At 43.0% G+C, this 23,349-nt stretch overlaps 1 protein-coding gene across 1 annotated transcript in view; it reads left to right on the top strand.

The window, feature by feature from the left end:
- Positions 1-23,349, top strand: part of PIK3C2G (phosphatidylinositol-4-phosphate 3-kinase catalytic subunit type 2 gamma) — a 2,201,800-nt gene that overhangs the window by 1,311,293 nt on the left and 867,158 nt on the right. The window contains exon 16 of the mRNA XM_078674033.1: positions 9,607-9,734. Within this exon, the coding sequence (XP_078530159.1) occupies positions 9,607-9,734 (128 nt within the window). The remainder of the gene's footprint in view (positions 1-9,606; positions 9,735-23,349) is intronic.

Raw genomic sequence — 23,349 nt, forward strand, 5'->3', positions numbered from 1 at the left:
CTCCTCGCGTATTTCCGCATAATCTTGCTTAATTGTGTTCTAATTACATCTAATTATGCTACAGAAAATGGTGTGAGTGACACCCACCCCTATCTTGCATGTGAGTGTGCATTTCATTTTATATGCTCTGGCATTTGATAGCTCTTGTGATCTATCAACCAACAGAATGGCATCCAGGGCCGGCTCTAGGCTCATGGTGGCCCTGTGCAGGGAGCGTAGGTGGAGGCCCCAGAAGAGGGGGTCCGGCCGGGGCGGCGCTCAGGAAGGTGTTTTAATAATACGTTCAGAAAAATCATTAGATGACCAGTACCTGCGGCTGCTCCTACCCTTCCGAATTCGTCTCAGAACCATACAATTTAGGAGGAGGAGGGCATTGTGACACACAACGTCGTGAGGGACTGGGCGCACAGACAGCTGCAGTGCCAGGGCCATGACAGGGGCACCGGACCCCCACAACCCCCTACAGAGAAATAATCGGTGGCTCTTCCTCATCGCCCCTTCCAACAGTCCACAAAATTATAATAACAATAGGTCTAGCCTTATCCCATGGCATGCAAACTGGATTTTTACATTGGATTTTTTCCTTTATTTTGGATGTGTTCAGGCATCTAGCAACATTTGTGGTTCCCCGAGTATGTCGGCATTGCACAAACGATGGGGAGTTTTATATAGCGCGAACTAGACCAGAGAAATCAGGTATCAGAGCGCTTTACATAGCAGCAGTTTTGTTACACAAGGACACATTCATTTTTCTTAGGCACGGGTAGATTAAGTGATTTGCCCAGAATCACAGGATGTTAAGCATTGTAGCCAAGACTCGAATCCGGTTCCACAGCTTCGACGTCGACCGCTCTAGCCGTAGGGCTACATCCTCTCCCCAATGTATGTATTAGTTGTGTTCTCACTTCCTTGGCAGGATCTTCATCTGTGTAAGTACTGGATAGGTTGCACAGGCATATATAAAACTATATATTGGTTCTCCTTCATTTTGTTGTGCTTTCCTGAGTATGAATTATTTATAGTCACGATGCCATTGGAGATTGACATAGGCGTCTACTTCTGCAAAAGCTACATAACAATTTGAGTAATCTCCTGTGCTGGGCAAATTTAAGAGCAGTTTAAATATTGCTTCAATTGCTTAATGAAGTAATAATGCCCTCTTGGCAGTGTTATCCATTTTAGGGAGGCATTAAAATAGTTTTTATAGTGCATCATCCACAATGGCGAGCGTTTGTTTAGCATGGCTAGATCTTTGTACACAGCAGTAGTCTACAAGACTTGCCAGCAATTTATAGCATACCGTCTATCTGTTTTCGAGCCAGAGTCTTAACTTGGCTGGAGCATCCATGGTTGGTGTATCTTTTTTGACCCTTGTCACTCAATGGAGCTGCATGGGGAAACATCTCGTCCATCACTTTGCACTTATTATTACTGTAAACTGAGACCCACTCAATGCAAATTTGTACTGACATTTTTAGCCTCTTTGGGTGTCATCAGTAGGGTGCAGATAGAGTGCAATAGCACAGTTAACACTGGGCCCATATCTGGACACACCCATCGTACTTGAGTCTTCAATTTAAACAAATAAAAATGTGATGGATTTGAATTAATCTCAACCACTGGTGATTGCTGGGGCCATATTCCTGTGTGTTTTGTGCCCGCTATGCCACTTGAGACAGAGGCCAGCCTTGTGAAAATCAGTACCGTGATCCTCATGTGAACATTAAATGCCATGGTGTCACGTTAGTGCCCATCCGAAGGAAAACATAATAAGCAACCCAGTCCACTTTCGGTCACTGTGAGTATGGGACCCAGGTCTGGGCTTGATGAGCATAATGACTATCCTCTGTTCTTTCTGAGCACATATTTGAGGTTCTGTCCGATTATTAACTAGGTGTGAGCTGTTCTTCCTTGATTTGAGCCTATATCAGTGTCCCAGCTAGCACATTCTCTTACGTTTTACTCCTACAGGTGCAATATTCTTGATTGATTAGTACCCGTTTTTCAGGTTATTTAATATTTCTAGTTTTAGATTTAATATTGTTAGCGATGGACTCCCCTGCATGTGGTTTATTGTACTTGTTGGTTGTTCAGTCCTAAGGAAGATCATACCAAGATAATCAAAATAACCAAAACCTAAGTTGATACTTTTTAGAAGGACGATTGGTTCTTCAGCTACAGTATAACAGGATTGATCGTAGTCTGTACAGCCTCTCATATCTATTGGCTGCTCAAACCCCATGTTCTAATTGATCTGTATATGTAGTTGGATGGATGTGTGTGTGTGTGCGAGTGTGAAGGGTTGAGAGTTCGCATTTTTTTCTATTTTTGTAAGATTAAATATTTTGGATACGTATTTAAACAATGACATTTTGATTATATATTTGTTTTCATTTTATTAGAATTATTGCGAAAATGTAATTTTAATCTATTTTCTGAATAAAATAATTTCATATAATGGTGATGAAGTATCATACCTAATTAGCTATAGTTAGCAGTGCCTGAGAATAACTCAAGTCTTGCGTCCTTTGCCTTTGCTGTTTGTTTAATAAATTAATTAAGCAGTAAGTACTGGTGGAACTTTTTTAATCTTACATTGGATCCACTATTGGACAGGCAATCTGCCTTCTGATATAGAATCCCTAAATCATGTAAAGCGCTTCACGCCCTATGCTCCGCTCATAAACAGATGCTTGACGACTTCACAATCCCACTGGTTGTGACTTCACCTTTTTTTCATCGCCTCATAACACATTCTTCAGAATTGATTATATTTTGCTTGACCCTACTCTTCTCACCCTCTCCAACATTACTTACATTGAACCCATAACTATTTCAGACCATACAGCTGTTTCAGTACAGATTCAGTTTCATCCTACCACCCCATCTCAAAAAATATGACACGTGAATCTAGAAATTCTAGAACACAGGCAAGCCACTAATGAAATTAACAATGAGGTACTGTATTACATTGAATTAAATAAAAGTCCCCTAGCCAGTTAATCTTTGGGACTCCATGAAATGCAACTGTAGGGGCTTAGGTATCAGCCGCATGTATCGTAAAAACTAAGGGCCCGATGTAGGTAGCCAAATACCGGTCGGTAACGGCCGAAATTCAGTAATTTCGGCCCTTACCGACCGGTATTGGGTTTTTTAGATGTAGGTGGCACTTTTTAAGGATTCGGTATTTTACCGAATCGGTCATTTAAGGAATCTGTAAATTAGCGAATTCTTAAATACCGATTCTGTAAATTACCGAATCCTGATATGTAGGGAGCACCCAAATAAGTGATTTTCCCATTTTAGGATTCGTTATTTACCACCAACTACAAGTTAGTGGTAAATAATAAAAACCTTTGAAAAAGCACTTTTTTTTTGCTTTTCCAACAGTGCCATGTTGCAGACATACATGCCCTTAAGGCATGTATGTATGCAACAGGTGCACCCATACACAATTGAGGGGTGCAACAGGGTGTCAAAGTGACACCCTGCCACACTTCAATGTTTCCCCCACTTACCGAATCGGTAATTACCGATTCGGTAATTGACATTCATTCCTATGGGCCTCCAGGCCCATAGGAATGAATGGCAATTACTGAATCGGTAAATACCGATTCGGTAATTACCGAAACTTACCGATTTGGTAATTTTCAATGAAAAATTACCTACATCCCATTTGACCGTTCTTAAATACCGAATCGGTATGATTCTGTATTTAAGAATTTGGTAATCTGGGATTACCTACATCGGGCCCTAAATCATTACAGATTCTGTTGACGAACTCACCACAGAAATTAAAGCAGCAGAGTTGTCCTATCGACACAAAATTGACCCGCCACCTTGTCATGCCTAAAACGCCTCAAATATGAGCTCAATGTCATCCTCAGCAAAAGAGCCCACCTTTGGTTACATGCCCAAAAAGGACAAAAACTGTTCTACCTAAATAATGCTGGTAAAGCTTTGGCAGCCTACCCTAAGTTTAAGCGCAATTCTGCAATCATCCAAAAAATTAAAGACGAGTAGGGCACTCTCCAGTCCTAAACTGATATGATCCTCAAAACTTTACAACGCTTTTATAGAAAGCTGTACACCTCTTCATTCCACTCACTACTCGATGCCTGTCTAAATTGTTTGGACTCCTTGTCCGTTAGGCAAATCTTGCACACTGACCATCTTGCCTTCACCAGTCCAATCTCGAAGGAGGAGATTGCACAGGCCATTGGGTCTATCCCACTGGTAAAGCACCGGGACCCGATGGATTCCCCATTGAGTTTTACAAAACCTTTCTTAGTGCAATCATGCCACCATTACAATCGACCCTCTCTCATTTTTCTACCTCTGGTGCAGTATCAGGTACTGCTTTAGAAGCTACTATTGTGGTTATTTCCAAGGATGGCTAGAATCATCCTGTTCCAAAAAACTATAGGCTGGTCTTCCTTCACCGCGGCGACAATTCCGCTGCGGTGCGGCGATTTAGCAGAGTTTGGGGGGTGCCGCGTCGGCCAACTGATGTGCGCAGCACTATGGAGGTAGTGCTTGCGACGGCCGTTGGCCGACAGAAGCATCGAAGGGGTTAATAACATGGATACTGAAATGTATGCCAAAATCCTGGCATTTTGGTTATCCCCCTTGATTCCCACACTAGTTCACCCTGCTATACTGGCTTTATCAAAGGTGATAGTGATAACATCCATTTTTTTTCTCACATTATTGAGACGGCCTCTGACATGCTTTTTCTGCGGTCTGTGGCTATTGCCCTAGATGTGAAAAAAGCATTTCATAAAGTTTCCTGGCTGTATATCGAGCCATCCTTTTGAGGCTCGGCCTTTGTGATGAGTTTATTAAGATGACAATTGCACTTTACACCAGCCCTTATGCAACAATTAGAAACAATGGATTCCTGTCTCAACCCTTTACACTTCCTCAAGGTACACTCCAGGTTTTCCCCTTACACCCGTTGATGTTCTTACTAGCCATTGATTCCTTGTTACTAATGCTAAACACTTCACCGGATATTAATGGCATACTTTTTAATAATATCCCATACAAAACAGCTGCTTATGCTAACAACATTTTAATGTTCACTTAGGGCCAGATGTAGGTAAATTTAATTTACCGATTCTAAAATACCGAATTTTACCGATTCGGGATTTTAGAATCGGTAAATGATATGTAGCTAATGATTCTGTAAATGTTACAGAATCGGTAAAAATCGGTAAATACTAATTCGGTATTTACCGATTAGGTATTCCCCATTCATTCCTACGGGCCTGGAGGCCCATATGAATGAATGAGAATTACTGATTTTGTAAATACCGAATTAGTAATAGGGGGTAGACTTACAAGGGTGGCAGGGTGTCAAATTGACACCCTGTTGCACCCCTGTATAGTGCATGGGTGCACATGTGGCACACATACATGCCTAAGGGCATGTATGTCTACCACATGGCACAGTTGAAAAAAGCACAACATTGCTTTTTTTAAGGTTTTCAATATTTACCACCAACTATTAGTTGGTGGTAAATACTGAATCCTTAATGCACTTGAGCACTCTTAGATGTGCTTGCTACATATCATCTACCAATTTGGTAAAAACCGAATCGGTAAATACCGAATCGGTCACATCCGATTCGGTATTTACCGATTCTTATTTACCGAATCGGTATTTTTGGGGCTCCTACAATACAAATTCCCAATACCGTTCAGTAACGGCCGAAATTCAGTGATTTCGTCCGTTACCGACAGGTGTAGGGTGACCTACATCTGGTCCTAAGTCCTCAGAGTCCACCATCACCACCATTCCATCTTATATCAAAATTTTTTCTGGCTATTCTCTGAATAGGGATAAAATGCCGACCTTACCACTCAATGTACACTGTCACCCTGCAATAGGCGGTTCATCTAACTTGCAATGGAAATCCACCCTCAAATACCTTGGTATATGGTTCTCCAGAAACCTTAGACAGTCTGTCTCCATCAATGAGGATAAAACTCTAATCAAGATTGAAGACTTATTAGCGACATGGTCCCTGAAGAAGATATCTTGGTGGGGTAGACTTGAAACCATAAAGATGATGGTCTCACTGCTAATTAACTTTTCATCAGGAATGCTTCCCACCCTCCTCTCCCCAGAGTTTTGCCGCAATGTTGGTAAGGCTGTTTCACTCTTCCTTTTGGACAATAAAAACACCCATTAGCGCTTAAGAAATTGAGAATGCCCAGGAAAGCTAGCGGTTTTATGTTCCCGGATTGGGCGACCTATCAAACCGCGTACTTGGCCTCGCAAGATGGTTTGCACCTAACCCTGTACTCAAACCTATTTGGCTCGGGTTTGAGGCCACTATATACCACCCCTTCCCACTCTCATCCACCCAGAATATGTTGCACTATACTACTCTCAGTCAGATATCATTTTCAAGGACTCTATAACCACAATGCTCTCCATTGACTTGATATAGAAAACTACTATCCGTACCTCAACTATGGAGTCCCTATAGTATAATAAAAAACAAATGACTTCCAACTCTCGTGAGCTTGTACCTTTGTGGGCTGCCAAAGGGATTGCGATTTTTAACTTCTATGATAACTCTGGTCCGCTACCCTTCTCGTACTTTCAACAGCAACATAATTTGTCTAATCTAGACTTTTATGATTTTTTCACACTTCACCTTTACAACAGAAATAGTCATCTTATTTTTTCGTCAATAACCTTGTTCCTTCAGATGCAAACACATGGTCTGGGGTAGGCTCCAAACTAATTCAGCATAAACTGATCCCATTGTTAACCCAGAACAGACTCTTTGCAGTGCACCGCATGGGCAACAGCAAAACTGTTCTGATTAAAGTTGAAGGATGCTAATACATGCTGGGCCTGTGACTCGTCTGCCGGCAATGAGGAGCACATGTTCTTCTCCTGCACTCATTCACAACCCTACTAGCGGGAGGTGTCTTCACAGTTTCAGAAATGTTTTAGAATACCTATCCCACTCGTACTTTCAACAGCAACATAATTTGTCTAATCTAGACTTTTATGATTTTTTCACACTTCACCTTTACAACAGAAATAGTCATCTTATTTTTTCGTCAATAACCTTGTTCCTTCAGATGCAAACACATGGTCTGGGGTAGGCTCCAAACTAATTCAGCATAAACTGATCCCATTGTTAACCCAGAACAGACTCTTTGCAGTGCACCGCATGGGCAACAGCAAAACTGTTCTGATTAAAGTTGAAGGATGCTAATACATGCTGGGCCTGTGACTCGTCTGCCGGCAATGAGGAGCACATGTTCTTCTCCTGCACTCATTCACAACCCTACTAGCGGGAGGTGTCTTCACAGTTTCAGAAATGTTTTAGAATACCTATCCCACTATCTCTTACGATCATCCTCCTTGGACCACAGATGGCTGACCCTCAATTTGAGCCCCCAGACATGGATCTATCACTCCTTGATTTTCTCCTCACCATTGCTATTAAAAGTATGCTGCTTGACTAGAAATCTTCCAATAACGTACCCTATCATCCATGGTGAGCCTGGGTAGCCTATCTATGTAGTACACATATCAACCAATCTCATACAAGAGGTTGCCCACCCCCACTTTCAGGGTATTTGGTATCCGCTTGACCTCTTTATTCGCAAACATACCTCTGAATGGGAAATCTCGTAATCACCTTCTGACCACTAATCAGTACATCTCTTATGATTTCTAACTCGCGGAGGCTCCATGCAAACAGTATCCCATGAATGCACACAGTATCACATGAATCCCCCTCTCCTTTTGTTGTGTTTCTATCTAGGACCCTAATTTGATATTCACGATTTATGCCCTTTATGGCTATAATAATTAATATCCTTATAAAGGCATAAGAATCATATCCATATTTAGTAATAGCCCAGGCAGTCCAAATACGGCATGACTACTCTCCTAGAAAGTACAACGCGTTCTTTAAACAAACCAAGCCTCCAGCAGCCCGGGAAATCCCCCTGCTCCTGTTTTGATTTGCACAAGAACTCCTAGAGTCAGAAAGAACTGTTAGTTCTTGGTGACGTCTTATGTCCAACCTTACGTCAAACCCGGCACCTTTCAGTTATAAATATACCTACGTTGCCTTAAGCAAACACACGGTGGTTTGGAGCAGAGCGGCTATCTACTTGCCCGGAAGCCTAGCTGATGCGAGGAGCCGAAGGAAGCCGCCCCTCCCTTTTGACGCACCGAGGAAGACGCTGTCTTTTTCTCCAGCCGAGAAAATCCAGCTCCAGTGTTTCAAGCCACCCTTGCGGGTTGCTGGGATATCGAGTCCTGAGAGAGAGATACAAGACCTCCTTCATTCTAAGAACCAAGGTACGGAGCTGACTAAACCCTTAAGACAATTCTTGATTCAGATCCTTGGCAAAAACCAACTTAACTTAAACTGCAACTTACTTACTCTTTCACACGTATTAGGTTTAGGTCAGGTACACCGGGGTAGGCGTAGATTAGAAGCACCAGTTGAGGACGTTAGTCAATGTTTTTATGTATGTATATATTTTATCCATTTTAAAGTATCATATGGCTAAGAAACCATATCAATGCTTTTACAGTATTATTTCATAATACTCCTTTTACTGTACGCACTTTACTTTATGATAAGTATTGCAATTGTGGCAATTAATTTCTCTTGCATGAGAAAGAAGACTGCTCAATAAATAACACCTTTTATTGAAAACGCCCGTCTCTCTATTTCTCTGCACTCTGGTGAAACTAAGTATGCATGATTGACTGAGTGAAATAATTGTCTATTGTTTTCACACGACTCTAGAGACACACTCTTTATTCTGAGGGAGCAAAGTTGTCATGTTATATGGTTGTCAGAAGCTAATCCCTTCTTGTCTAAATCAGGAGAGTTAACTCTTTCCTGAACATTCGAGAAAGTTTCTAGTGACCTCTGAGCTAGCTGGCAAAACTAATTAAGTCTAATATAGTCAGTAGAGACCTAGTCGACCTCAGTCCTATGTCTACACTGCTGTTTATATTATTCCAATGTGCAGAGCCTATTGGGAATATAGGAACTACACTACACTTTCTGCCCTAATACTCACCTCCCCCATTTCCCTCTCTTTCCTTCTTTCTCTCTTTTTTATTCATGACATCTTTGGTACACTCGTAGATAGTATACAAATGACAGTTCCACCTGGTTCACTTCACCCAGTCCTATTTGATCCACAGAACCAGATACCAACTGCTTTTATTGCTTCATATGTACTGGATTTGTGTCTATTGAGTTTCCCTGTCTTTATCATCTTTATTTATGAATGTCACATTATTGTATACCTCGTGCAGCTGTTTGAGATTGGATCTTATTCTTTTCCCTCCCCATTGTCTCTGTACTGCTTTTTATTATAAAAGTCAATAAAAATGTGTTTAACAAAGAAAAAAAGTACTGTTGTAACTTGAAAGCATCATGATATACTCAAAGCACACACTAGCTGCTATTTCCTGATGTTTGTCTGATTATTTTTTTTTGCGGTAGAAACCGATTGTTGGAAGCAGAATGCCTACTTTTAGGCCCACAATGATTGTAATAAGCACATTAATCGCAATCACGTACATATTGTTTTGTATTGCAGATTAATTTTCCAGAAGCGGAACAGACTTTCATAAAACCAAAGTTTGAACAGAAAAGTAACACTGTTCAAACAGAAGAATACTTAAAACATATAGAGCAACTGTCAAAGCAGCAGCCGTCACTTTTACTGTAAGTATAACAATGTAATGTTTAACAGTTCATGTTGTGAAGTTGTGATACAAAGTAATAATTTCTGGGTTGTGATTGGCTCAAAGATGGCAGCAGTTTATGTCAAGCTTCTACTGAGTATAAGGAATTACTGCGACGTGTAGGACTTTTTTGACTGAGGCCCTTTGACGCTTCTCTGTCGGTTATGCACAAAAGTGGTACGCTAGGTGGATGATTTTTTTTCCAATTTTTTAATAGCTGTGTCTAGTGGGTATTTGAATAAAAAGATCTATAAACTCAAATCAAAAGTGGAATACATTCTCAAATGAAGACAGTCAGTTAAATTCACTTTATTCGGTTAATTAAAACCATAAAAGCATAATACTTAGAAACGATTTGAAACACTAAAGTAGCACAAACACTAACAAGATACAGTAAACATACATCTTAATCATCAATATACAAAAAAATCATATTATAATTAATTACAACTATTTAAAAATGATTCAAAGTGTTCTAATTCTTAACTATCCTTCTCTTTTTCTTTATTCTGACCGCTGCAGTTAAAAGGCCAGCTATATTAAAAATGTCCCCGACATTAATCAACATTTGTAGATATATCAAAGCAGATCTAGCGTGTAAAAATCCTTTGCCCCTTAAAATAGGTAGGATGAACCGTTTCCGAATGTGCAAAAAATGTTCGCAGAATAAAACAAAGTGCAAAGAGTCCTGGATAGAGAAATTATCACATGTACAAGCACACAGGTCCTCAATCTTTTTCCATCCCTTTGGTTCAGCGAGAAGTAAGTGCAACTGATTAAATATAAACCTCACTAAAAGGAAACGGTGATGCTGATTGGTTACTACATTTATATAGGGTTCAATTGTGCACGAAGTTGATAACAATTGATGTGCCCATATCAATGGTTTTACCACTTCCATGGCCTCTCTTTCCATCTGTGCCAACTGCAGGTAAGTATTTTTAGCCCACCGCATATCTACCTTTAAAAATTTCTCTGGGGAGTTAAATAACTCTGGCATTCCTAATTGAATTGCAACCCTTTTCAAGTAGCGCAACCATGGGATGGATGCTACTTGCCCTATCTAGTGCTAGGCAATGGCGAATAGTTTCGCAATTTATTCCTAGCTCCAGGTTTATCTAAATTGCTATCCATTTAAGTAAAGGTGCCATTCCAAACAGATCTGACACGAAACCTTTACCGGTTTCTTGGTGGATTATATAAGAAGATATTGTTTGTGGCACAGATAGCAAATTTCTTAAAAATATATTTCCCACCATTTGGATATTTCTGACTTCTCTGTATCTCCATATGTCAGAGCCATAATTCAAGTTTTCAGGGCTTTAGACCGATAATCATTGTGTGAGATTTAGAAAAATTCAGGTCTAGGTCCAATGATTTCATAAAATTGGCGAAGGTAGTTAAAGGTTGCTGTAGGCAAATTCCTCTTCTAGCTAGTAGGGCGGCATCATCCACATCTAAGAGAGCCGGAATTAACCACTCCCCACACGTGGAATGTCCCTACTAGTTCCTACTAAAACTGAGTCAAGATTATTGATATATAAAGTGAATAAAAGTGGGGATAAGATGCATTCCTGTCTGACTCCTTTTATAATACGGATGCCTTGCGTAAGGTTGCCCTTTTGATCAAATCTCACTGTAGCTGTTAGGTCCCGATGTAGATCAGCCAGGAAATTTACAATATTCTTGTCCCGACCTTATTTGAATAACAATTGCTATAGTTTGGATCTATTTACTCGGTCAAAGGCCGAGGAGAGATCCTTGAATGCCAAATTAAGCATCCCTTTCTTCACAATGATATACTTCCTGGCCAGTAAAAGCAAATTTAAACACTAGTCAGTGGTGCCGCTCCCTTTCCTAAATCCATACTGTAAATGAGAGACTATTAGTGTCATTTAGCGAGTCAGTGAGTTTGCCTAGGACCACTCTTCCTAAAACCTTCACTGCAGAATCCATCAGTGAGATTGGCCTATAGCATCGTGGGTATCCTCTATTCCCACTTTTTTTTTAAACAGGACTATAACTGAATGGGACCATGATTTAGGCAGGCCAAATTTACAGGCCATATTAAAAACGTTGGCTAATATTTTGGACCACAATGTTACATTGGTTTTAAAGAGGTCAGCCGGGACACCATCCGGCCCCGGAGCTTTATTACTTGACATTTGATCGATTGCCACTGCTACTCCTTTATAATCATTCATTTTATTTCATAGCCCTGCAATATTCCAGCTAAGTATTTTGACTTGCCCTACCCTACTTGACTCCTCTCCCCAGGTCGGGTTATTTGTTTCCTCCCTGCGGCTACCAACTTCCTGCCTTTGTATGGGGAACAGATGGTTGGTCAGTCATTACTATCCAGCTGACTCAACGGGGTGAATCTATTTACTGATTACAACCACTTTCAACAGCGCTTTCTCTTGCGACACCCACCAAAGGTGAGTGGGCTATGGATTGCCCACTCATCCTCATCTGAGCAAGATGCCCACCACTGGTCTTAGTTCTAGCACACATCTCATGACTTCCTTCTCCTGGTGTTTTTCTTTAGAGAGCATTTGGGTTTTTTGCCCACACAGCCATTTCTGGCGGGTAGAAGAAACCCAATGGTAATGCAGCAACATTATCTCCCTCTTCTTGTTTGGGACAGTGACCAACCCATCCTACCCGCCAAGCTACTAAAATATGTGAGGATGCTTTAAACCTTCCCTCAGAGTGTGTTTTACACTGAATTTGACTTTACGAATGGGCTCCATAACGTTTTTCTTGAGAAGGTTGTACCCCTATTAAGACCGTTACCAATGGCGTGGCCTCAGGAGGTAAGTGAAGCCTTATGTGGTTAGCAGACCCTTGTAATTTGCTAGATCCTGCCATAAGCCTGGTTTCAGGCCTTCATTGTGTTCCTTTACTATCCAGCTGTCTGGCACCTATTTTAATTCCTGAGGTGAGCTCATTGGACTTCCGGGGCCTTCAATAAGGAGTACTGGGGCAATCTTCCACCAAAGGTGTCACCTTATATGTGTGTTGTATATTGTTGATACTGGATGATTTACTACACATTACATTTTCACCCTTCTCCCTGGGCAAAGCATTAAAACCTACCACACTATCTAATGCTCACACTAAGCAGGACAGCTTATTAATTATGCCATCTACCCCAAACTTCACACAATTAATTAACTCTTCGCTAACAGTCCCAAAAAGAGTGTCAATGTAGTTTAAAATTAGGTCTGTGGCTGTGGTAGTAGAATATGGAAGCAGCTGTTCCCTGATAGTAAAATGACTCCCAGACCCCTCCTGGGTTGCCAGTTCCTTTGTTTGGATCCTGCCTTTACACCTTTCTTCCTCCTTTTCTTAGTAGGGGGCTGTTATTGATGCCATAAGAGTGTTTGTATCCAGACTTCCACCAACTCCAGGTTGTTGTCCCTGATGTGAGTTCAACACATTATTATTTGCCTGAATAGAGTCACAAATCCCTGTTACAGGGTCAACAACGGCATCTATTCCTGAGGTTATGCTACAAGGAGCTGCCAATGGTGGGGAATTGCTAGAGACTGTCTCAACTCCCATACCCAACTGCGCCTCTACTTTATGGATCTTGGTTTTTATAGCGCCCACAGCAGTTGTTAGGTAGGACATAATGGAGGCACAATTAAGAGGTACCTTTGCTTTCGTCTTTAGCAGGTCATTAGAGCAAGGGAGTTTGCGCTTACCCATGATGGCTTCAACATGAAAGAGGGGTTGCCCGGCCGCTGCGGTAGCCCGCCGAAGATTAAGTAGAGCCTTCAGGCATGGATTACTGGCGTCAGTGGTGGCCGCTGAAGGTTGCAAAGGATCCTGGGACTCTGAGTCCTGGCCCCACTTCCCTCTTCACGATGGCAACAATTGCAGCACCAGAACGGGCTTCCCGCACTGGGGGCGCCCGCCCAAGATTAAGTAGCGCCTCCAGGCATGGATTACTGGCATCAGTGGTGACGGTTGCAGGCTGCGAAGGAGCCAAGGACTCTGAGTCCTGGTCCTGCTCCACACTTCACAATGGCAACAATTGCGGCATCAGAACGGGCTTACATGTATTTGACAAGTTTTTAATTTAACACATTTTATGTGAGTGGGATGTCCTCCTGCTTCATAACAGTCATATCAATGGAATTAAGACTGAGCTCGGAATAATGAAGAATACCTGTAAATACATAGTTCTTGAGACATTAATTGTCTCTGGACCTGTCGGAGATAACACTTATATCAATTGGGTGAATCATAGAGTATGCACAAGATGTAGAAGTGGTTATTGTAACAAATTGAAGTATTAGTTGAAGGTGTGAAAAACCATTTCAAATATTATTCACAATCCTAGTAAATGTGAACCACTGAGGTCATTAAAATATCCTGTGCCTAATCCTCTGGTAGCTTGCCACAAAGCAGTGAAGCTTAACTTAGAGGCACGCTTTAATACATTAAATGATACCAAAATGACAAAAAAACAATAAGTAGAACTGGAGATATGAATTTTTGAAAAGCAAAAAGTGCCAAACTTGGGTATATGGTCACTCTAAGTTCATCCCAGTGGAAAGATTACCTTCTAATTTAAAAATAGTTATGAAGAAAAAGTGGTTGTCAACGAATTTCCAAAGAGGCAAGCTTACAAACTGGTTACAAAGCAGAGATCGATGATGGAGGGCTGCTGAAGAGTGGGGTCCCGGTGTGGTCATTGACCAAGGGAGAAATGCCAAGTGGGGACAACGTTTGAATTCTGTGCCCAGGAAGGCCTTGACATGAATAGGATGCTGCCTGGCATCAGTCCATGCAGTCCTGACTCATGGCCAGTGCCAGCCTTTGGGTTTGCCATTCTATTAATGGACCATTTAGAGTCCAAAACAATCTGGACTTCTTTCAACCCCTTCCATAATCACATATAGATGTTGGCAGTGATATATTGATGATGTTTTCCTCCTTTGGAAAGAAGCTCAAATTCTGCTAAGTCTCTTTAACACCTTAGGAGCTAGTAAACAAACCTCCCCAGTGCTGCGCTGTCCATTATCCAGTGCTGAACTGGACGTCCAGCGGTCGCACGCAGCACTGGGGAGGTAGTGCCCGTGACGACCGTTGGCCGACGGCAGCACCTAAAGGGTTAAGGGCTGGCTAAATAGTAACTGGTAGGGGCATACATTTGCCTCACACTGTCTCAATTCAGAAATAGCATTCCTTGACCTCATAATCCAATCATAATGGGGAGAACTATACACTATGCTCCATCACAAGCCTACTGAGAGGAACGTGTTTTGTACCTATTGTAGTCATAATGAATGGGCACTACATGACTCCCTTCCATACAGTCAGTTTTTGAGAATTAAATGCAACTAATTATGCTTTAAACACACTTCTTCATAGAAGTAGGGAAACTATTTAAAAAACTGTTTTTGAGAAGCTATATCAAAGGACTATTGTGAAGTTCCTTACAAAGGCATTGTATTGCCTTTTTGGAAATGTTATTAACACCGGATCCCACAACAGAGAACACTAAAATTGTAAGTGTAACAACATTATTTTCTGTATCTAATCAGGTCACTAAATGTAAAAAAAGGATTAAAATCTTCATGCAGCAGGTTACCTCACACTTAAAAAGCCAATTTTTGTAACCATCTGTTGTGTACTGCCCTCCCTCAAAATAACACTCAATAAATGACCTATGGCGATTACCTCCTCTCATTAGGCACTACAAATTAGGACACAGCATTGTTGGTCGGTCACCACTTGAATCGAAAGAATTTCTGCATGTCAATATGAGGATGTTTAAGCAATTTTCCTAATGCAATACCCATAGCATAGTATATGTCGTTATTTTGTCTTTGCAAATTTGTCTATGTTGGGCAAACCACACAGAAAATCAACGTTAGAGTCTGCCTGCACAGGAGCCGTATCAGGTGTAAGGTCACCACTCCATCACCAGTCGAACATTTTTGGGAAAAACAACGCACTGAATCTGCCCTTCAATAGCAAGTTATATCCTTCATCAAGACGCCGAGCAGGGGTGGAGAAGTGACACCACTATTGGATAAAGAAGAAATCAAATGGATTTACATCTTAATAGTACTAATAAAGTGGAGGATTGGACCATATTATTATAACTTTGGACTAAAGCTATTAGTCTATCTTGTCCTACTTTTTTCATCTCTTGCTACACTCACTTTTTACTTTAGGCCATGCCCTCTTCTGTCTAATATTGTGGTCTCCATTGTAGGATTTAATTACAATTGCCCTTTCCCGGTGACTGACTCTCCCAGTTGCCCCAGATGACCTGGCTACCATTTGACTAGACATTAGCAATACTCTGTAACACGCGGGGTTGCCGCTTGTCCTACATTCCCTTAGCATCAGACAGTTGTACATAGGATGCTTGTATTGGTCTTGATACTTTAAAATACTTTAAAATACTTTAAAATGTTTATCTCATGGTCCTCCGGCACCTGATCCCTATTCTCTGGCCCCCTCCTGGCTACAGACGCCTTGCTGCCTCATACTAGGTGTCTGATTCTAGGCAGACTCTTTGCTGCCTTATACTTGCTTTCTGATTTTGGGCAGCAAGGTGTTATTACTATTTCCTTCCTTTGCCTGCCATATACTCACTGCAATCCTTTTTTATGGTGCTACATTGTGCGTCAAGATCCCAGGGTCCTGCACGCCGATCCTGCTTGACCAAACCAGTTCTTCTTACTTTTAGGTAAGCCACCTCTCTGGAATACTACACTACCTGTTTCAAGTTTCCCACTTTCTCTAATGTCACTTTCCTTTCAACTCTTTCAGAGAACCTGGATGTACTTTCTGTGGATGTGAGTAATAATAAAATGTAATAAGAGTAGATTACCAACCTTGCTGTGACAGCCGGTAACATGTTACCCTATATTTATGGTTGCCCATTTCTTTGTGTTTCTTTCTGAGTTTAATTCTCGTTGTCCCATGCAGACTTTGATTTGAGTCCTGATGATGATCCCCTTAAGTTTGTAGATCAAAACTCCCCTTACTAACTGTGCAGACTTGCTCTGATAATTATTATAACTAAGACAGAGAGGCTGCATACAGATAGTATAGACTGTGACAAGCTCATTGTGCATTTCTCTAAACCTCGCATGACCACGTTTTCTGCACCTCAATATAACCTTGAACATGATACTTGTTTTGTAAATTTTGTTTCATTACAACATTGTTTTTGGAATACACGTTTGCTTATATGTTGATGCAGAACTATAACACTAGGGACCGCTGTTCTTTTAAACATTACTAATTTACCCAGAAGTTTATGGATTCCAGGGGTTCCCTTGTGTTATGTGCACTCTCAAAACCAGTCTGGTAACATTACTATCTAAATGAGACCTTGAAATATTTTTCTAGCTATTCCCAAACTGAATCTAGCACATATTAAATGTAATACTGTGTAAACCAGGGTTAGTCTGTGGTAGAGTCAACCTTGCCACATTCAAAAATGACGTTGGGACTTGGAAAACATTAAATATACATGTCATACAATTGAATACTATGTACCCGGCTCTATGGGTATTGAGGACCTTATGTGGGGTGACTTACAAGTATTAAAAAGGAGGGTAAAGGCCAGGCAATAATTTATTGTGGTAGGTAGAATGTCCTTTCCTTCTTAGCCAATTCAAGTTCCATCATTTTACAGAAAGGAGAGGTAGTAATATGGAAAATTACAATTGTTTGAGTTTCTGTCAATTTTGCCGAACACCTTTGTGTTCAAAAACCAATTAGGCTTGTGCCGGCGGGGCACAACGTTACCACACAAAGGAAGAGGGAACAGGGGGGACCCTCAGAGAGAGAGAGTCGTCCGCATTCTAAACGAACTATTCGGTACACGTACGACATGGAGAGAGAGAGAGAGAGAGAGAGAGAGAGAGAGAGAGAGAGAAACGTGTCCAATAATAGGCCATTTAGTGCGCACACAACACAGAACAGCAGGGGTCAAGTTATATAGAAACACAGGCTGAGGGACGACGTAGATCCATACATTACGTACACATGAATTCAGGCGGGGGGAATAGTACATGCATTATATACAAGAATCCAAGACAAAACATAGAATAGTACTTGGCCAAAAAAAGATTTCTTCCTGCATGCTGCGCATCCTTAGTATCCTACTTAATTCATCTGGCTGCCTTTGCTGGTGGCCTCGGTTGCAAATACTTACACCTTTGTCAATTGTTCGGGATCTAACCTGGTCGAGCTAATACTCACGGTGGGATCTTCGAATCATTTTTAGCGAATGGGTATCCAGGCTGAGGCAACGGAGGGTGTCAGTCGGGAGAACAATGGGGCAGCTTTGAGTTTCGTGTCTATGAGGGTGCAAGAAGGAGGTGGTAAATCTTAAACATTTGACAATATTCCTAGTCTTCCAGGAGGAGGGTACTTGGGTAAACCTCACCCCGGAATATTCCTGAACCTCTCCCTATTTAGTTACCGTATCAATTTACTCATGGGTGCACGTCATTCTTGGTTGCATTATTTGGGGCGCCGGTTGGAGTCATATTTTGTCATACTGCAATAACCCGTCAAGTTTCTGCTTCAGGCCACCCTCCCAGTCGCTGGGTTCAGAGCGAGAGAGAGACAGTCGTTTCTAAGTAAGGGAGTGCTATATCTTTGTTTGTTCGTCGTGTATAGGCACTATGTTCAGACCCCTTTTCCCCATTCCATCGGTCGTTCGATCATCACTTAAGTCATACATAAAACATTTCTCTTATCAATCCAAACGTGTGCAACGTGTATTCAGTCGAGCTATACACATCAGGGCATACACGCGTACATTCATATCACACAAATTCGTCACGTTCTCAGGGCAGTCCCCATAGACAATATACAATTTTTCCGTGCGGAACCATGGCGTGTTGCGTAGGTCTTCCCCATACTCTAGTCGACGTTCCGATGTGACCTGCAGAAAAGACGGGAAAAAGGAAGGGGTGGGGGCAGCGTTTTAAAACACATCTGCGCGCATAAACCCGAAGATGCTTTTACTTAACACATACTCGACCTATTTCCGCGGGATGCAGTCCCTTTCATCTCGGCGTTTAAGCCCAGAGGGACCGGTAGTGCGGGAGAGATAATCATTGATGGACTGTGTATTGCATAGATCGCCCAAGTGTGGTATTACGGATCGTGTGTAGGGAAGGGTCGAAACAAAGGGCAGTCAGTGTAAAGTAGGGGGTGAACTCGTGCTCTTCTTCGAGGAAGAGGGATGGTCTACAGTGGTACAGGGTCGTTTTTGTTCATCAGGCACGGAAACTAGAGGGGCTAGGTGGCATTCCTTCGGAGTGGCTTAGGGGCATCTGAAACAATTTCCCTGATACATGTGGCACATAAAGTAAAGGCTAAATACCGGGACCTTTATCGATTGCTCTACGTTGCACGAAAATAAAAATATATATAAAAACACACACAAAACAAACCTGGACCATTCACATTTGCAATATTTCTGTGTACTTTGCTTTTTAACCTTTAAGTAATCGAGTTGCTTCATTTCACCTGTATTTTACTTATATCGGAAACAGTGGCCATTTATTCGAAACTTACCAATCTAAGCGCTACAACTATGTTTGCTTTTCAAAAAAACCTTTATTCAAAAAATGTTGGCGCACAAATTCGGGTCTACAACCACGTGGGCCAGCCACGGAGCAGACTGGAACTGTACATGGGGGGATATTTATTTGAGGAAAACGTAACGGAGTCGGTGGTCGTTGATTTCATAAAGGTGCGACAAGTGCAATAAAATCATATCGAAAATTCGTTGTGGGCAAGTACCATAAGTGTCGAAAATTCGAACTTTCAATAATACGGTAATCAATGACGCGTCAGAACTTAACATCAATTCATTGTCCAAGTGTTCAATCAGTACCCATCCCCTCCCGCCATGCGATCAAGGCTGAGAAACCGGAACACAACAGGGAGTTGCAAGTTTCACTTGTACCAGCGCCATTTTGGGTGAGGTCAGGCAGGTCCAAGCATAGTCAAAATGTCTCCACCAACTCGTGGTTGGACCAGAGCCTCTTTCGGCAGTCCAAAAGTTTTGTTAAAGGGCAACAGAAGGGGCCGTTGACATGAACCATCAGTCAAAGGGGGGAGGGAGGCAACAATCTTTCCTACCGGGTCATACTGGTGTTCCACCGGAACTGATCAAATTGGTAGTCTGCAGGATTTTGGTCATTCAAACTGAGGCTGGCGCCAGCATGAGAGCGCCGACGTCTCGTGGCTACTTCTTGGTCGTTCCGCGGGCAATCATGGCAGTCATTCCCCATCGGGGGGGGGCGCGGGGGTCGGGGGCCCCTGCGGCTCTCATAGAATCTTCAAAGGTGAGGAGAACGCTTCTGGATGGGGAACTCATTTTCTAGCTGGCAAGCGACCAGGTCATCTTTGCACGCCAGGCCCAATCCTGCAGAGTCGACCGTCATGTTACGAGTTCCGCGGCAATCAGCAGTCGCTGGCTCGCAAGAGCAGACGGACTCCAGCCTGTCGGGCGTGGCGTTGCACCGCAAGAGTGGACGAACCCTTGTCGGGTGAGTGGAGCGTTGGGGGTGCAGCTGAGGGGCCTCCACCTGGGGAGGTGGGAGAGGCTCGTCCGCGCCGCCTCTCCCTCCCAGTGCACCCCACGCCGTTTCCTGGCGCTGACATTCGTAATGGCTGGACCAGGCGATGAGAGAGGGGGGGGGTCAGAGGCATAAGCAAGACATCCCCCCGTGGCCTGCAAGGCGCCAGAAGAGGAGGATGGGAATACCAGTACATTCCGGGCCATCCACCCCACGACCTCTCCGGCCGCTGACATTCGTGATGGCCGGACCAGGCGATGAGAGGGGGGGGTCGGAGGCATAAGCAAGACGTCCCCCCCGTGGCCTGCAAGGCGCTAGAAGAAGAGGATGGGAAGACCAGTACATTCCGGGCCATCCACCCCACGACCTCTCCGGCCGATGGCGGCCAGCCGGGCCCCGCCCTGCACGTGTCGAGGCCTCATCTTCCGGATGGCCGTAACCGTGGACCTGTTGCACTTCGGGAGCTTCCGGAATGGGGGTAGGTATCTGCTGACTTGTATCTATCTTATGTTACCGTTATTGGGCGTGGCGGGCGGTGGGACAGACATGTTTGGAGCAGTGAGGGGCGGCAGAGCCTAGCTACCTCGTGGCTGTCGTGATGTCAAGCTTGGCTTCTCTCACCACTTTTATGTTTCTTATTGCGGGCTATTTCTAACGTTTCTTATTTCTAGCAAAGTCAAAAAGAACTCATCAGTGGCCTACTGATTTTGCTCGATTTCTTTTTCCTTCCTTTTCTAGTGTGTTTCGTGCTAAAGTTTCTGCTAACAGGATACGGTGATTACTTCGTATTTTACATATGTCCTTTTTATTAGGGGCGCCCTCCGGTTGGGCCAGATGATCTACCTCTAATAAATGGTCCGGGTGGAACTAGTTTACCAATCAGTGGGGAGTAGATAGGCATGACAGATTACAACGGGGGACAAAGGTCCGCATTACCTACCCTTCACTACTTGCAAAGACTAGACAGAATATTTCTATTCCACGTTATTTGCAAACAGAGAATACCTCAAAAGAACTATTCCTTGAACAATAAATGTCCAGACAATCAATCAATCAGTGGGGAGAAAAACAGGCATGACGGATTACAATGGGGACAAAAGTCTGCATTACCTATCCTTCGCTATCCGCAAAGGGAGACAGAATATTCCTATTCTTCTCTGTTTGTAGACAGGGAATATCTCAAAAGAGCGATAATCGATAAAAATCGATAACAAACAATCAGTGGGGAGAAAGATAGGCATGACGGATTACAATGGGGACAAAAGTCTGCATTACCTACCCTTCACTATCTGCAAAGGGAGATAGAATATTCCTATTCTTCCCCGTTTGTAGACAGCGAATGTCTCAAAGAGCAACAGAGCAACCAATCAATCAGTGGGGAGAAAAATGGGCATGACGGATTACAACGGGGGACAAAAGTCCGCATTACCTATCCTTCACTATTTGCAAAGAGAGAGGAACGTTCCTATTCGTCGCTGTTTGCAAACAGAGAATGTCTGAAAGAGAACCAATACTTCAAGTAGCAACCAAGGCTAAATGAACCAATCAATGAACAATACCAGTATTTAAATGCCGATTATCAGACGTAAAGACGTCCTACTTAACCTTACCCGGACCGGACCATGTGGACAGTTCTTCGCCTTCCCTTTCCAGCGCCGGGGGCGTTCTCTTACTCCATGTTTTTACCGCAGCATTCCTGTGGGATCCCAGTCAGGACAATAGGTCGCTTGAGAGAGGTCCGTTCGGAATCGGTGAAGTTCATTCAATCGGCAGCCGGACGAGGGCCCTCTCAAGGCAGGTATACTCCAATCGTTCAGATGTTCACCCCATCGTCTGGACCTCTCTTACCGGACCTTATGTCGCTGATGGGCCCCGCGTTGGGACGCCAATTGAGGAAAAACAGCCCAAATTACAACTGATGCCCAGGCTGCTGGCACAAGACGCCTCTTAGTTCCCCTCTTGAACAGTTACCAAACAAAGAGACGGGCGCTGGAAGTGGGAGTGCAAGAACAGATATTTATTTCTCATGAGGAGAGCCTGTCATTTCGGACACAAGCACAATGTCTTCAAGAGGTGCTCTAACAAGTTTCTCTGAGGCTCCGTCTTTTATACACAGGTTTATGATGCACAAACATTCCTTATTGCAATAAAGAAACTTTGAAGTACGAAAAGGCATGTTTGGAATCCCAGCTTCAGGCCTATTCCCATGCCTGTCGCTCGCATGTCGTTTCCCCTCCCAAATGTAACATGTGATTGTAACCTTGCAGCCGGACATTCCAACAGGACACGAGGGCAAGAGGGGGTGGTCAGATCTAAGGTTGGGCAGGCGATAAGATCGGGCACTTCGGTTGGTGTATCACGTTTTGCTATGCGGGGCCAGGGGGGGTGCATTCATGAGGCTTTGTTTTATGACTTGGGACCGGGTCGAGAGGCCAGGTGTAGCCGGGGGGGGGTCATCAGAAGAGGGGAAGGGTGTTCCTGGGAGGAATGCAGGGGGTGTCGGTCAGGCATGGGTGTCACTTTTAGAGCAAGGTCGCGCAGAGGGAGAGGGTTTATGGCCTATGCATGAGAGAGCGGGGTGTTCAACGGGGGGCGTGCTGGGGATTTAACAAACGGGCAGAGAGGCCTTGGTGCCTAAAATGGCTGTCGTGTACGTGCGTGCATGGGCCTATGCTGGCGGGATGATGCGGTCAATGCTTCGCGGTATTCGTTCTGCTTACAGCGAGGGGTATGGTGAACACAAATGAACGCCGCTTATGTACATATACATTGTCATTTTCCACATACATGATTGTGATGCAACATCGCAATATAAGGGTTGTCAGTATATAAGGCAGGTCTACAGACTTTCTTTCAGAGTCTCTACATGTTAACGACACTAACCATGTGATACCTTGTCAATGTAACACCATTGGAGGTAACTCTAGCAATACTAATAAACTTTCAATATATGCGTATATATCGCACTGTACATCACTAATATTATCATTACACATTTTCAAATTGAAAACGTGT

Source organism: Lissotriton helveticus, chromosome 1_1 (assembly GCF_964261635.1).
Source record: "Lissotriton helveticus chromosome 1_1, aLisHel1.1, whole genome shotgun sequence".
Lineage (NCBI taxonomy): Eukaryota > Metazoa > Chordata > Amphibia > Caudata > Salamandridae > Lissotriton > Lissotriton helveticus.